The following is a 15,209-nucleotide window of genomic DNA, read 5'->3' as shown; positions in this document are numbered from 1 at the left end:
GGAAATCCAGTCTGTGCTTATTTCATTCTCCAAGCCAATAAGACTGAAACCCATGGGATCTGGAATGATCCCGATTGGTACAACTGCATAGCTGGACTGTCCTGTACAATCAAAACCAGAAAAAGTGGTTCTGTGAAAAACCCATGCGGCTGTATTGTGATACATGTTTTATAAACAGTGTAATTTCAGTCTGACAATGTAATGCCAAGGATGAGAACATAGGAAGCTATGTGAAGTAATGATTCATTTGCATCTATTTCAATTTTGTGTATAGAACTCATGATGTTGTCTGTTCTACATTGGAGAAGGAAAAATGCAGAATAAGTGACTGCTTTGCAGAATACCACCATTCAGTCCACAAGAGTGATCCTGAGCTTCCAGTTACCTGTCACTTTAATCCTCTATCCCACTCCCACTCTCACATCCTTTTTTAGGCTTCTTACACAGTTTCAATCAAGCAAACTGTGAGCTGGAGGAGCAGCATCTTATCTTCTGATGAGACACATTACAGCTTTCAGGATTCCACACTGAATTTAACAAATTCAGATAACCAGCCTTTCCCAGTTTATATGGCAGAGATTATTGAACTAAAAGGTTACCAGTTTATTTTTTGCTGTTTGTTTTTTGCTATCGTAGTTTGTATCTCAGTTCCAAATTGTATTCTCTCTCTTCTTTTCTGCTTTCTCTCTTTGTCTTCAGTTTACGTCTCCTCCAGTCTGATCATCTCTGATTAACTCACCTGCACCACCTTCTCTCAATTGGCATCACAGCCATTTGTACCATTCAGTCCTGCTTGGTGTACACTGACTTTGTTCTCTCCACCCTCTCCCTTCTCTGCAACTTAACACATGTTTGATTTCTGACTTTTTCAGTTCTGATGAAACCTGAAATGTTAACTCTGTTTCTTTCTCCACAGCTGCTGCCCGACCTGCTGAGATTTCCAGCATTTTCTGTTTTTATTTATGATTGCTCATTACTGGCATCTAGCCACAAATAATTCTACTCATTGACAATGACATTTCTTATTTTCTATATTTTCCAGGAAGAACCCCAAGCAATTCTTTGAGCTTGACTGATGTGAACTTTAACAACTGAAATGATTTAGGTAAGGCAAAAATATCTCCCCTGGAAAGTCTATTCTGATTTTATTGCACAGTAACACCTCAGAAAACAGGCTTCATATGCAGTGAACCATAGTGAAATAGCCTCACACTATAATAATTGTCAGGCCTGTTTGCAGCATCACTTTTGACAAATGTATACCCTTGCCAGTATTCCCAGGATAACAATTTGATTCTCAAGGGGATTTAAAATTGGTTTTCCTTTCCAATACAAAACCTCATTCCTGGTAGACCAAAACTTGTTAAAGTGAAGCCCCAGAGGTCATAAGATCAATTTGCCTTTAATTCTGCACATTGCACTTTAGAAAAGGTCTGACATAAAGTCACGGTGAAATGGTGCCTTAATTAACTCTTCAAAAAGTTGCCTGTTTCTCTCTCTGAGCAAAACCAGTGGTTTTGCCCATTGCTGAAATGATGGTGTGGAAACTGTCCAAATCTGTGAGGAATAGATATGATTGAGATCTATAGGTCTTTGTTTTAAGATCTGCAAGAGACAAATCAGGGTAATTGTTAACCCAAATATATGATTCCAGCTGCTATTGTATACTGCAGTTTTGTTTTTTAGTTGCAACTATTCTATTTACAAGAGACAAGGATATAAGAGCACCTGAATGTCAGTCAGAAGAATGGGAAGATCGCAGTCAAAGAAAATTATTCTCAATTGGTTGTAAACTCACTGAAATTAGTGAGTAGGGATCATTGAAATAACCGTTTGATAGCATAAGTGGTAGAACAATAAGGAGAGAATAAAAGGATTAACAATAGAGAGAATGAACAAAATATAAAGCAGAAGGAAAGAAAAGGGCAAAAGATGGGTGGGAAAGAGTCATAGAGCCCATACAGTACGGAAACAGGCCGTTCGGCCCAACTGGTCCATGCCGACTAAGATTCCCCTCTAAGCTAGTCCCATTTGCCAGTGCTTGGCCCATATCCCTCTAAACCTTTCCTATCCATGTACCTGTCCAAGTACCTTGTAACTGTCGTTAATGTACCTGCCTCTATCACTTCCTCTGGCTGCTCACTCCATATACAGCCCACCCTCTGGGTGAAAAAGTTGCCCATCAGGTTCCTACTAAATCTCTCCCCTGTCACCTCAAACCTATGCTCTCTAGTTCTTGATTCCCCAAGCCTGGGAAAAAGTCTGTGCGCAAACTGTGTGGAAAGACTGTGCGAAAGATTCAACAAAATTTTGCATAGAAGAAGAAAGGCTGGCAAGAAAGATGCTTATATAATGCTGTTGTTTGTCCGGGCTCAGCCACTCTTACTGAGCTCAGGCCAGTAAAGCAGCACTGCCAATATCTGGTAAGGGAATCGTGTCCTTTTATTTTAATGCCCTACATATTGAACACTGCTGCTGATTGGCTTAACAAGCTAAAAAATGGTAGACTGGTAGACCTATTCTGTGTGTTGGGATGAGTGTCTGTACATCAAGGATAAACCAGGAGAGGAAATTTGAACAAAAATGTTATTAAACAATGATAAATAAGCATTTTCCAAATCTGAACTCTAGCTCCTTATTCATGACAATTGGGAACATAATTTTTCTTTCAAATTCACTTTTGTTGAGCATTTTTCAGATTTTCCTGAGCAGTTATTTAAAAGAAATATGTTACTGCAGGTATATACATCCAAAGTCAGTTGGAGAACTATATTCTATCAGAGATCAAAGTTCAGAAAGCTCATTGACCTGAAGCATTAATCCTGTTTCTCTCGCCACAGATACCATCTGATCTGTTGTGGATTGCCAGCATCCTCTGTTTAATATTCTACCTGAGAGTGAGGTCAATTATTTTACGCAGAGGGATGTGAAGCAGGCAATTCAATCAATCACAGTTAGTGAATATTTTATAATGGAAATCTTTGTATGCAAAAACCAAATTGGTTTTAATCAATAACAGTCAAAAGTGTGGAATTTACATTAGGATCAAACTTAAGCTTGCATTTTTTGACAAGAACATTGTGAGTATAGTGCTGTGTTTAAGTTACAGGACCAGTACACTAGAGGACCAGACTAAAGATCAAGAGATATGGGTTTAATTTTAATTTAAATTCAGTTTATAAACTAAACTGGAATTAAAAATTTCTGTTCAGTTACAATGACCTTGGAGTTCCCAGGCTGTGATAACAACCCATCTAGTTCACTTACGTTATTTAGAAACAGTAGTCAGCTGCCTTAATCAGATCTGTTCAATGTGTGACTCCGGAGCTACATCAAGTGCTTAACATAACAAACCTCTGAAATTGCCAAGTTCTATCAAGATGCTATGGCTTCTTAACAGTGCCACAGGAGAACCGTCCCCTCTTGGACTGGAGCTGATCACCTCCTGCTTCTCAAGGAAAATTAAGGATGGGCAATAAGTGCTAACTTTGTCAGTGACAGTCACAGCCCAAAGACAGAGAGAGATTTTAAAAAAACACAGCCAATAGTTTGGATCCTTTGACCTGCAGCAAGTGGTTGACAGAACTAACCTCTGAGGCCCAGTTTCAGAAGAACCATGAAACTGGACAGATGCTTAAGATTGATCAGCATCAGCAGAGGTAAATTCCACCACAAGCAATCCAATATAAATTTTGCATCACCAATATTAGGAAATACTGAGCTTTGATATAATTCCAGTATCCTAACCCTCCCAAACAGGACAAAGAATTGTCAAATCTAAAGAAGAAAATTGATAAGCTCTGCAAGAATAATAGAGCACAACAGAAACAAAAAGAAAATAAGAGAGGATCATCTAAAATAACTGAAGCTCTAAAATCCACAGTGGAGAAAATAGAAGTGTTTTCATGGTGGGAAAAATAGATGGTTTATTATAAGAAGTAAATCATTGAAGTACATTCACACAATATGCAGAATTAAGGTTAATTAAAACAGGTTAAACTAAAAAGGAATGAAAATATTACTACATAAATGCAGGACCTTCATTTCCTTTTAGACCCAAAATAGTCAATGAATTAGGCAACTGTCAGGAAGGAAACACTGCAGTTAATTTTCACAACAAGAAGTCCCACAAGTAGCAAGGTAATAATGACCAGTGAGTTGTTGTTAATAAAACTGATTGAAGGATAATTATTGGTCAGGACATAGGAAGAATTTCCTGCTCTTCTTTGAAAGACTCCATGGGATCTTTTATTTTGACACGAGAAAGCAGTTTAACATCTTACCCAAAGGTTGAAATAAGCAAAAGAAAAAAAAAATAAAGTGCATAGGCATAAATCAAACTAAAGGGAGAGGGTGGAATTACTTGAGAAGTAAGGTTTAAAGAGGAATGAAAGCAAATGTGTATTAGAAATCAAAGAGGCATGTTTATCAGAAAAGTTCAACTCAAATCAATGAACTAGAGGTTGCACAATCTTCCTATTGATGAGTATATGTTGTCAAGAATGATTCATACGTTGCTCCATGGAGAGAAAGCAGGTAGAAAACTCAGATACTTCAACCTTGGAAGAAGGGGGCTTATATAAAATCATATTTGGGATGAAAAAAATTAATCCTTAGCACCATCTCAAGTAGGACTGATGGTGAAACATGATATTCAGGCGTAAGCTAATAGAAGATGCCATCCCTGGCGTCCCATGTCTCAATTCAAGTATTTCTTTACCCTTGAATGACAATCAAGGATAAGTAGATAAACATGGCAAACCATTAAGATTTGGGAAATGTCAGAGGAGATTTAGGGAATCCTTCACATGATAAACAATCAGCATTTGAAACAGTGAGTTGTTATGATCTAGAAATTTTTGCTCTTCATTTACAGGATCTGGGCATTGCCAACAAGGTCAGCATTTATTGTCCATCGCTAACTGCCCTTGAGAAAATGGTGGAGAGCTGCCTTCTTGAACTCCCATGGTAGAGTTGAGTAGTGAGTTCTTGGACCTGGTGATGGTGAAGAACTGACAACATATTTCTAAGTCAAGTATGAGAGGAACACAAGTTAGTGGTGTTCCCATACACTTGTTGCCCTTGTTGTTTTGGTGGCAGAGGTTGAAGGTTGTGAACCCTGTTGGAATGGCCTGGGCAAGTGCATTTTGCAAATGGTACACACTCAGCCACTGGCCATTGGTGATAGAGGTAATGAATGTTTAGGGTGTTTGATGGGGTGTCAATCAGGGGAGCTTCTTTGTTATGGATGGTGACAAGACCTTGAGAGTTGTTGGAGTTACAATCATGCACACGAGCGGAGAGTATTCCATCACATTCTTGACTTGTGCTTTGTAGATGGTGGAAGGCCTTGAGGCATCAGGTGGTGAGTCGGTCACCCAGTCTTTGACTCCTTTAGTAGCCTTGGTTTTTATGAGGCTGTTCTAAGTTGACCTTTTGGTCAATGATGATTCCAAGGATATTAATAACCAGGTACTTGGTAATGGCAATACCATTAAATGTCAAGGGTAGATGGTTAGATTGTCTCTTGTTGGACATGGTCATAGTCTGTGGAGTGAACGTTAATTGCTATTTATCAACCTGTTCCTGAATTTTGTTCAGGTCTTACTACAAGCAAGCATGAGTTCCTCCATTCACTAAGGAGTTGCAAGTGAAGTTGAACATTGTGCAATCAGTAGCGAATGTCCCACTTCTGACCTTCTGATGGAAAGAAGATGAAGGTAGTTGGAACTAGGATATTGCCCTGAGGAACACCTGCGGTGATGTCCAGAGCTGGCATGATTGACCTCCAACAACCATAAGTGGCTTCCTTCAGCTTTGGGAAGGGGTGGAGGGGGTGTCCTTGATATCATGCTGAGTGAAATGCTGCCTTGATGTCAAGGGCAGTCACTCTTCACACTCTTCTGGAATTTAGCTCTTTAGTCCATGTCTGAGCTAAAGCTATGAAGAGGTCAGGAGCTGAGTGGTCTTGGAGAAACACAAACTGGGCATCAGTGGCTCTATTAGTGGTGAATAAGTATTGCTTCATTGTCTGTCACCATTCATGGGCAGATGTGGTAGGACTGCTTAGTCTTCATCTGATCCATTGGTTGTGACATTGCTTAGCTCTGTCACATTGCTTTTGAGGGTTAGTCCTGTGTTTCAGCTTCACTAGGCCGGTACCTCATCATTTTTAGGTATGCTTGGTGCCGATCCCAGTCTGGCCTCTTTCCCTCCATACTGACTTCAGTTGGACTACCTGAGAGGCTTGTGGAAGCATTTAGAAGATAATTACAACTGAAGGGCAAGAAACTATCAGGCCATGTGAAAAGAACAAGGGCAGTGGGAATAGCTGAGCAACTCAAACAAAGAACTGCCATTGTGAGATGGCTTGAATGACCTCCTTCCATGCTATATTTTTGAACATTAATTCACACCCAGTGTCAAGGATTAATCATTCGAATGTTGAATGATGAATTTTCTAAGAAGCAATTGAATGCTGTGTAAAAGAGACAGTAGGTCCATATGGAAGAATAACCTGGATGGGTTAAACAGTTTCCATCCACAATGATTATATTTGTAATAAACTAATGCTTATCTGATGCATGGTAGGAGCCGAAAAAGTAATTTATTTTCAAATGACATCTCCTCTATTTCCATTGAACCTGCATTGTTATTCAAATAGGTGTTGCTTCAGTTGAATACATGTTGAAATTTTAGCTGATGAAGTTGGAGATATTAATAGCAAGAGACATTCTTTGAACTCAGTGCTGGTATTAAATACTTCCAGGTATAATGAGAGTTTCAAGCAATCTTGATATTCATTCCATCATTACAAATGACTTTACTGGTCACCGGTTCAGAAGAGGTCATTTAATTCCTTCAGGCCTGAATGATTTTTTTTCCTGATTTTAAAGCGGTGTATATATTTTCTTTCTTTGGGAACATGCAATGATTCCTTTGAAATTGAGAAAGGTAAAGCTCATAAGGTAGTACTCTGAGAAAATTTACTACAAATAAAGTTACATAATTATGTCATCTTTTCCCTTATAGCCAAGTACATAGTTTCCAATCGACTAGCCAAGGACACACAGGTCTAATGTTCCAGACACCTAACGAGAATCATTATGTCAAGTTCTGACAAGTGTAAGATCAGGCATTTTGGGAGGGCAAATAATGGGAAAGGGTAGGACATACACAGTAAATGGTAGGACCCTGGTGAGACAGTGATGAACAGAGGGATCTTGGGGTACAAGTCCATAGATCTCTGAAAATAACAGCACAGGTGGATAAGGTGGTGAAGGAGGCATATAGGATGCTTGCCTTCATCATCCATGGTGTAGAATATTACAACTTTTTAAGACATTGTTTCAGCCATTCCTAGTGTGCTGTTCTGGTGGAGGAAGGAAGTGATTGCCCTTGAGGGAGTGCAAAGGAGATTCTTCAGGATTTTACCTGGATTGGAGCATTTCAGTTAAGTGGAGAGATTGGATAGGCTGGGTTTGTTTTCCTTGTACTGGAGGAGGCTGAGGGGATGACCTGATAGAGGTATATAAAAGTATGAGGATGAGAGGTAGGGTAGATGGTAAGAAGCTTTTTCCCATGGTTAGGCTGTGAAGACAAGAAGGCATAGGTTTAAGGTGAGAAGTAGGATATTTGGAGGAGATCTGAGAGGGAATTTTTTCACACAGAGCATGGTTAGAGTCTATAGTGTGTTGCCTGAAGAGATGGCGGAGGCAGACACTCTCATGACATTTAAGAAGCATCCCGTCAAGTACATGTATCACCATGACATAGAATGCTATGGACCTAATGTGAGTAAAGGGGATTAACGGAGATGGATGCAATGGGCAGCACTGACATGGTGGGTGAAAGGCCTGTTCCTGTTCTATACAACTCTGACTCTGTAACCAAAGAATTGAAATCCAATGACAAAATAAATGATCACAGGACATTTCCAAGTTCACTTGCATTTGATGAAATGCACTGTATCTCAGGACAAATTTCCATACAGAATTTCCAGCAGAGTATATTCTACATAACAAGTCCTGGACAGCTGCATTTGTATCATCAGCATTACACATAATGTCTCCTCTATCTATCCAAATGGAGCCTACCTGACAATGCCCTGGTGGTGGCACTCTCATACAGAGGGACTCCCTGCCCCACGTTGTTAAAGGCCTTCAAAGAAATGACATAATGAGAACTTGGCTCTGCAAAAGAAAACATATGATTAGCTTTAGCTTTTCTTAATCTTCTTAATACCAAGACATTAAGCTAAATAGTTTGGAGTGAAATATATTTGATTATGAATTTTAAAGAGGTTTATATCAAAGTTTAACCTGTGTATATATTTCATACATATACACACACATAAATAGATAAATAAATAAATAAAATTATAATTTAATGTTTCAATATTTGACATGAAGCATCAAAGGTGTATAGTCCTTTGTAAAATTAGATCCATTTAACACCCACCACTGCTAGGTTTCACCAAAAATATCAAATTAACTGAATAGGATTATTTCTAATTATTTTACGATTATTAAGTATGAACTTGCTCTGACCCAGATCTGCAGCTATAAAACAATTCATTATCTAAACCCCATAAAATTTTAATGGAGTCACATCTATTCATAAGTTGTTCTTTTGAAATTTTTAATCACAGAAATTTCCCTTCATTTGTTCCAGCTGTCTTTCCTGAAGCCACAATAGACTTGAGGTGGTCTTTAATTCTACTGGTCAAGCCTGGAGACCTCTGGAACCTCAGTCAAGTGGTCATCAATTGTGTTGAGTTAGGCAGTGATGTTGCCTGCACCAGAAATCACACATGCCACTGGGGTCTCCAGTCTCCCACTCTACCTTTAGAAGATTATCAAAAATCCAGCAGAAATTGTTAGTTATAATTATGGTGGAAGATCAAAATGACTCTCTGAAAATTATCAACACTGGGATCAAAATATGGAGTGCACTTTCCAACAGGGCACTGGCTCAAAATTAACAGTCTTCCTAAATTCATAGCTAACATTCTTGGAACGCCATGGAAGAATTCTTGAAGAGTTTTGTTCCTGCCACAGCACCAAAGGTAAACTACCCACCTTTGTCCTCCACCAGGTGTTTGCTTGTCTGTTTGGCACACATGGTGAAGCTGGATGGGACTGTATTACATTCTTATCAGTCTAGTTGCATCCAATCAATCACCTGCACTGATTAATCTTTCATCATTATCCTCATTCAGATTCCCTTATCATTATCTTTCGTGAACCAAAAGACTTATTCCTGGACCCTTCCTTTTTCAAATCTATAGGCAACATCACACAGCATCATTTCCACATGCACATAGATGACAACCAGCTCTACAAAAAAGATAATATCTGTGTTGTTGTAACCATGTAATTGTAGTCATTATCTACAAAATATAGTATTTAAGAATATTATTAATACTTTGGACATGCATATCACTCAAATATCTAAAGAATTTGTGATTTTTATAAACGACTTGGATAATCACACTTGGAGTATTGTGTTCAGTTCTGGTCACCTCATTATAGGAAGGATGTCGAAGCTTTAGAAAGGGTGCAGAGGAGATTTACAAGGATGCTGCCTGGATTGGAGAGCATGTCTTATAAGGATAGGTTGAGTGAGCTCAGGCTTTTCTCTTTGGACAGAAGGAGGATGAAATGTGACTTGATAGAGGTGTACAAGATGATAAAAGGCATAGATCGAGTGGATAGTCAGAGACTTTTTCCCAGGATGAAAATGCCTCACAGGAGAGGTGATTGGAGGAAAGTACAGGGGGGGCGTCAGAGGCATATTTTTTACACAGACAGTGGTGGGTGCATGGAACACACTGCCAGCAGAGGTGGTGGAGGCAGACACATTAAGGACATTTAAGAGAATCTTAGATAACCACATGAATGATAGAAAAATGGAGGGCAATGTGGGAGAGAAGGGTTAGATAGATCTTAGAGCAGGATAAAATGTTGACAGAACATTATGGGCCAAAGGGCCTGTACTGTGCTGTAATACTCCATGGTCTAATTGTTCTTAAAATGCAATCACAGACCTTAGGTTGGTGAGTGCAGCATCAGATGAGGCATTGTCAACAGCCAATTGGAAGCACAACAGTTAATTTGGTTGGATTGAGTTTGGAGTAGGATTTATTTCATTTTCCAATAGCAAATAGTTTGTGTTAGACACTATAGTGCCTAAAATCACACCTTAAACTGCTTTGATACTATGCTGCATTGTTTTAATCATAGTGCAATTGCTGTGTCGTTCAGGTGATTTGTTTGCAATACTTCATCATCCTAAATTTTGTTTTCCATTTGCTTAAATATTGCAGGTTATTGCTAAAAGCATTGAATCAAGATATCAAACTGGCATCTCTAATCCTTCTATAAAAGACAAGGTTCAGATAATAGTTACCTAGATTTTCAATGGAAAAATATCGCTGCTTGCTGTCGACCTGCACAGTCTCAGCGTAGGGGCTGCCCACTCCATAACCAATGATGTAACCTCGGACTGCTATGTTTGGGTTTAATGGTGGAGTCCAGCTCATCACAATGCTCGTTGTCAGAGGCCTGACATGAAGAGAACTTGGCTGGTCAGGAACCTGGGATTCTGTCATAGACAGCAGAAAATCTTTTATTAGCAAATATAATTTTCAAATTCATCTTTCAAAATTACTATAAGCAAACGTTTTCACAATACAATTCCTTTATCCTTTATTTTTGATGCAGCAGATGCCTTCTACATGGTAGTTTCATGATAGGCTTAATTTATGATTAAAACATGGATTTTGTGCTTGATAGTGTCTTATGGTGTTTCATGCCATGAATTATTTTTGAACTAGCATGCAGTAGTCATTCTACATCAATTAAATCATAGAAGCAGCAATGAGATGATCCATTTATTCAGTTTGTTGTGGTGCTAGTTGAGGTTGTAACATTGTCATTAAGGGAAATCTTTAAGTAGTCCCATTAGGCCTTAAAATCTGCAGGAAGATGGGATCTCAGTTTGAGATTTTTAGGTTGATTTTCCAAATGAGCAATCCTGGCATGGAACCATGCCTACAGGCATTTCATTTTGGGAGATCATGGGTGTGCTTCCTGTGACCCTGTATCTGTAAATGGTACAATAGTGAGTCTTTGCCAACTGCACAGTTAGACTATTTACACAGGTTCAGTTGAATGCATTGTAAAACTGAAAGGAACTCGCAGGCTGACCTTATTTAAATTAGGCTCCAGAGTCACTGTAGGTTGGAATTCAAATTTGCTTAATCACATTTCACTGAAGTCATGGCCTCTTGCCACTAAGAATAAGCAGCTTCTTTTTAATTTTTGACCTTTTAAATTGGAGTTTTTCACTGGCTTTTTTATTAATATCTGATCATAGCTGGTGGCTGTCATTGTGGGCGTGAATTTTGCATAAAAATCTCGAACTTAAACCTGCAAGTTCCATTCCTATGATGCTGCCTGTGTACAGCATTAGAGAGGCAGATTTTACTCTGTTATATTCTGCAGCCGTATTTGATATTTCCTTATGACACAGAAGAAGAGCATCTCAGCCCATCTGGTCTTTGCAGGATCACAGAGCGATCCCAATTCTCCTACTAATTTTTCCTGCAATTTAATCTCCCCACATTCCCATCAACTTCCCCACCCTCTCCAAGATTCTACCACTCACCTACATGCTAGGGGCAATTTTGAGTGAGCAATTAACTACCAACCCACATCTCCTTGGGACGTGGGATTACCTGGGAGAAATGTACACAGTCACATGGAGATCCTGGCCTCTGGAGGTGTGAAGCAACAGCTCTAACCAGCTGTGCCACTGTGCCATCCCGCTAACAGGAAAACCAGGGTTTAGTATCTGAACCGTGGAGCAGAGTTCAGAAATCAAAGATATAGATAGATAGATATTTATTTATTAGTCACATGTACATCGAAACACACAGTGAATTGCGTTTTTTTGCGTTACTGAGAGTGTGCTAGGGGCAGCCCCCAAGTGTCGCCACTCTTCCGGCGCCAACATAGCATGCCCACAGCTCCAAACCTGTACGTTTTTGGAATGTGGGAGGAAACCCACGCAGTCATGGGGAGAACGTACAAACTACTTACAGACCACGGCGGGAAATGAACCCAGGTCGCTGGCGCTGTAATAACGTTACTCTAACCGCTACACTACTGTGCCAGCATCTCCCAGTTTCAGTTTTAGGGATGTGTATACTGGAAATGCCATAACGTACCCCCAGTCTCCCACAACCATCACCACTCACCCCATTCGCCCACCACCGATTTTTCTCACTTTCAGGGCACTTTTCTGCTGCTGTGTGCTTGCTGCCTGGGGAGAGTTCCTAAAACACTAACTAGCTTCAGCGGTCAGCACAGCAGTGATGTGGCAGCTGTAGTCTCTGCATGCAGCTCCCGTCGGGAACCGCAGAGCTATTACTTTCATACACAAATCTGTGTGCAAAACAAGCCCTTCTCTCAATGGACTTGGTCCCAGCTTCACAAGCTTTTCTGGGAGATCTGAGTGGGTAGCACTCAAAGAAGTGTGTGTTTAGAGCACCAAACGAGAGTGAACCTCAATTCCAAGCTTAGAACATTTTTCCTTTCACACAAGGAATTATGTTTTCATTGCTACTGCAGTGAAATTATGATGACACGGGAAGAACAGTTGCAGGAATGTACTGACAGTAATAAAATGCAGATATACATCTGACATTTATCTCCTATCATGCAGCCAACTTTCAAAAGCTTTGGAGGAAATAACATTACTCTGCAATGTTTTCTGTGGCTTTCAAATGAAATTGCTCAGTAGGAACACTGACAAACTGAAACTGGGGTAGTTACCCTCTGCTGTAGTGCAATGTTAGCATATACTACATGCAATAAAACCTCCAATGAATTTATTAATTACCCATGGCTTCTGACTCAACGCTCTACAAGTTAATACATTCGGCACCTTGAGTATGTCCTTTGCGTGAGATTGTCACAGATGAATTCCCCTTTAGATTCACCCAAAATTGTGATCTTTCATCAGCAACTGTCAAATTACTGATGACAGGTTGACCATTTTCAGTCGCCATGGTTCTATGCTGTAAATGGTGCTATATTTTTTTCTGAAAGGATTATTACCGTCTAGATCATTCTCTGGTGTTTCTATTGTGAACCAGTCAGAGGATGGGCCTGTTCCATTCACAGTCATGGCTGCAACTTGAAAGCTGTACTGTGCACCTTTGTCCAGACCTGTCAATGAAGTCATAACAGTGGTTAGGTCATCAGACATTACTTTTCATTTCAAGGTTCACATGCTAGGTCAGAAACATCACATATACAACTGAGCCTAACTTTAACTGTATGAATGGAGGCCTAACACTTGCTGCCTAACGTAGGGACTGACTTTGACTTTGTGGCAATAATGTAATTCAGGTAATAGTGAATGAAGAGCAGGTTTTATATCTCGCTCTGTTCTTACATCTGTGGAAGGTTATGAAAATAAAATTCAGTGAGAGTTAACAGCATAGTCAGATTCTTCCCTTATTGCAGAACCTTGCTGGATATGAGCGTGATCAGTTCTCCCTCTGTAGTCACAGATAGCAAGGCTCTCCAGTGGCAAAAGGACCTTGCCAATTCTGTCTTTGAGTATTAACTTAAGACAGCTGATAGTAAAGCACTCTCTGAGTTTGGATCCAACCATTGGACTCTTGTGGGATGAACCTTTGCATCTGGCTATAGGAGGCAGATAAGAAACACAAGAAAATGGGAGCAGAAGCAGGCCATTCGGCCCCTCAAGCCTGCCCTGTCATTCAATACAATCATAGCTGATCTGTCCCAGGTCTTACCTCCTCCTATGCCAGTTCCTGATAGTCTTCTATTTCCCGATCTTTCAAAAAATTCTATACTTCCTCTTTAAGTACCCCCAATGATCAAACATTCATAACCCTCTGGAGTAGTGAATTACAGAGATTCGCCACCCTATGTGAGAGGCATGTGGGAATCACAGATCCTTATTTCAGGCTGGGTCATCAAAATCTAGGCTAAGGACTGAGGGAAACATGAATTTCCAGCTTTTAACATCTCTAGGATAATCTGATATCAGTGGTTAAAGACACTGGGGAAGAGGAGCAACAAACATATTTAAGATGAGATAATTAGCACAGAGAAACTGCGAATATGCTATGTATTAGTTTAAGAAGTATACATCTCTGAATATGAATCATGTGCTTCCCATTGCCAGCAGTCTACCTCTCCAGTGTGAACAACATAAAACTTCCAAAGCTCTAAGACATGCACATGTTTAATGCATATAATGAGTCTATTAGTGTCACATTCTGTGCGGTTAATGTTACAAATATAACCCACTCATATTTTACACTCAGTTGATGTCACCATTTAATATGAATGTGGCATGTATGGGAATGATTTTCATAATGTGAAGCACCACAGACAAAGGCCATGTTTTACCTTGCTGTGGCACTGTCTTTAGATATATTAAGTGATAATCATTCCCAGCTCAATAACATGATCATTCATCATTAAAACTCATGTCTAGTAATACAATTAAATATCACTTGTCATTCTACATACTGTTGGACAGATAAAGTTCAGAACATTGCACCATTGCAGGTGTAAAATAGGGAAGTTATTCCATTGCCATGAGAAGCTGACAAAAGCACCTATGGCTATTCAGTGTCCAAGCAATGGCTGGCACAGTGACACCTCTCATCGTAAAGAGTACACACACAACATTATTTGAAAATTACATTGTCAGTTAGTCATCAACCAGAGTTCTTTTGGATGGTACATTTCCAGATAATCAGTCAAAGAAATGTCCCTCGTTAGCAGTTCCAGTACTACTTCTGCAAATGACTTCCACTAGTTTTCCTGTCCATCCACCAACGCTCATGACAAGCACAATGCAAAGCTTGTGGGTTGGCCTTGGCAAGATCCCAAACTGTGCCTGGCTCATCCTTGCAGAGCAGGCAGAGATGTTTCATGGTCTACCTGTCACCACAGTTACAGGTGGTAGACATAACAGCAGAGCTCCATTTCACCAAGTCAGCTTTTGGGTAACAAGATGGTCTAAGGGTGATCCATTTCTTCCTTTGTCCTGCAGGAGGCTGCTTACTACCTTGCCAATGTTCACCCTGCTGTAAAGAGCTGCAAATCATGGGTGTCACAACACTCATGGGTGATTGCAGTGGTATTGCTGGCTCCCTG

General features: G+C 39.9%; 1 protein-coding gene across 1 annotated transcript in view; it reads right to left on the bottom strand.

The window, feature by feature from the left end:
* dcc (DCC netrin 1 receptor) overlaps positions 1 to 15,209 on the bottom strand; it is a 703,166-nt gene that overhangs the window by 92,274 nt on the left and 595,683 nt on the right. Inside the window, exons 15-17 of the mRNA XM_052034012.1 lie at positions 13,125 to 13,235; positions 10,411 to 10,605; positions 8,097 to 8,192 (exon numbers count right to left, since the gene is read on the bottom strand). Of these exons, the coding sequence (XP_051889972.1) occupies positions 8,097 to 8,192; positions 10,411 to 10,605; positions 13,125 to 13,235 (402 nt within the window). The remainder of the gene's footprint in view (positions 1 to 8,096; positions 8,193 to 10,410; positions 10,606 to 13,124; positions 13,236 to 15,209) is intronic.

Source organism: Pristis pectinata, chromosome 2 (assembly GCF_009764475.1).
Source record: "Pristis pectinata isolate sPriPec2 chromosome 2, sPriPec2.1.pri, whole genome shotgun sequence".
Taxonomy (NCBI): Eukaryota; Metazoa; Chordata; class Chondrichthyes; order Rhinopristiformes; family Pristidae; genus Pristis; species Pristis pectinata.
The sequence above is the reverse complement of the archived record's forward strand: the minus strand, read 5'-3'. Positions and strand labels throughout refer to the sequence as shown.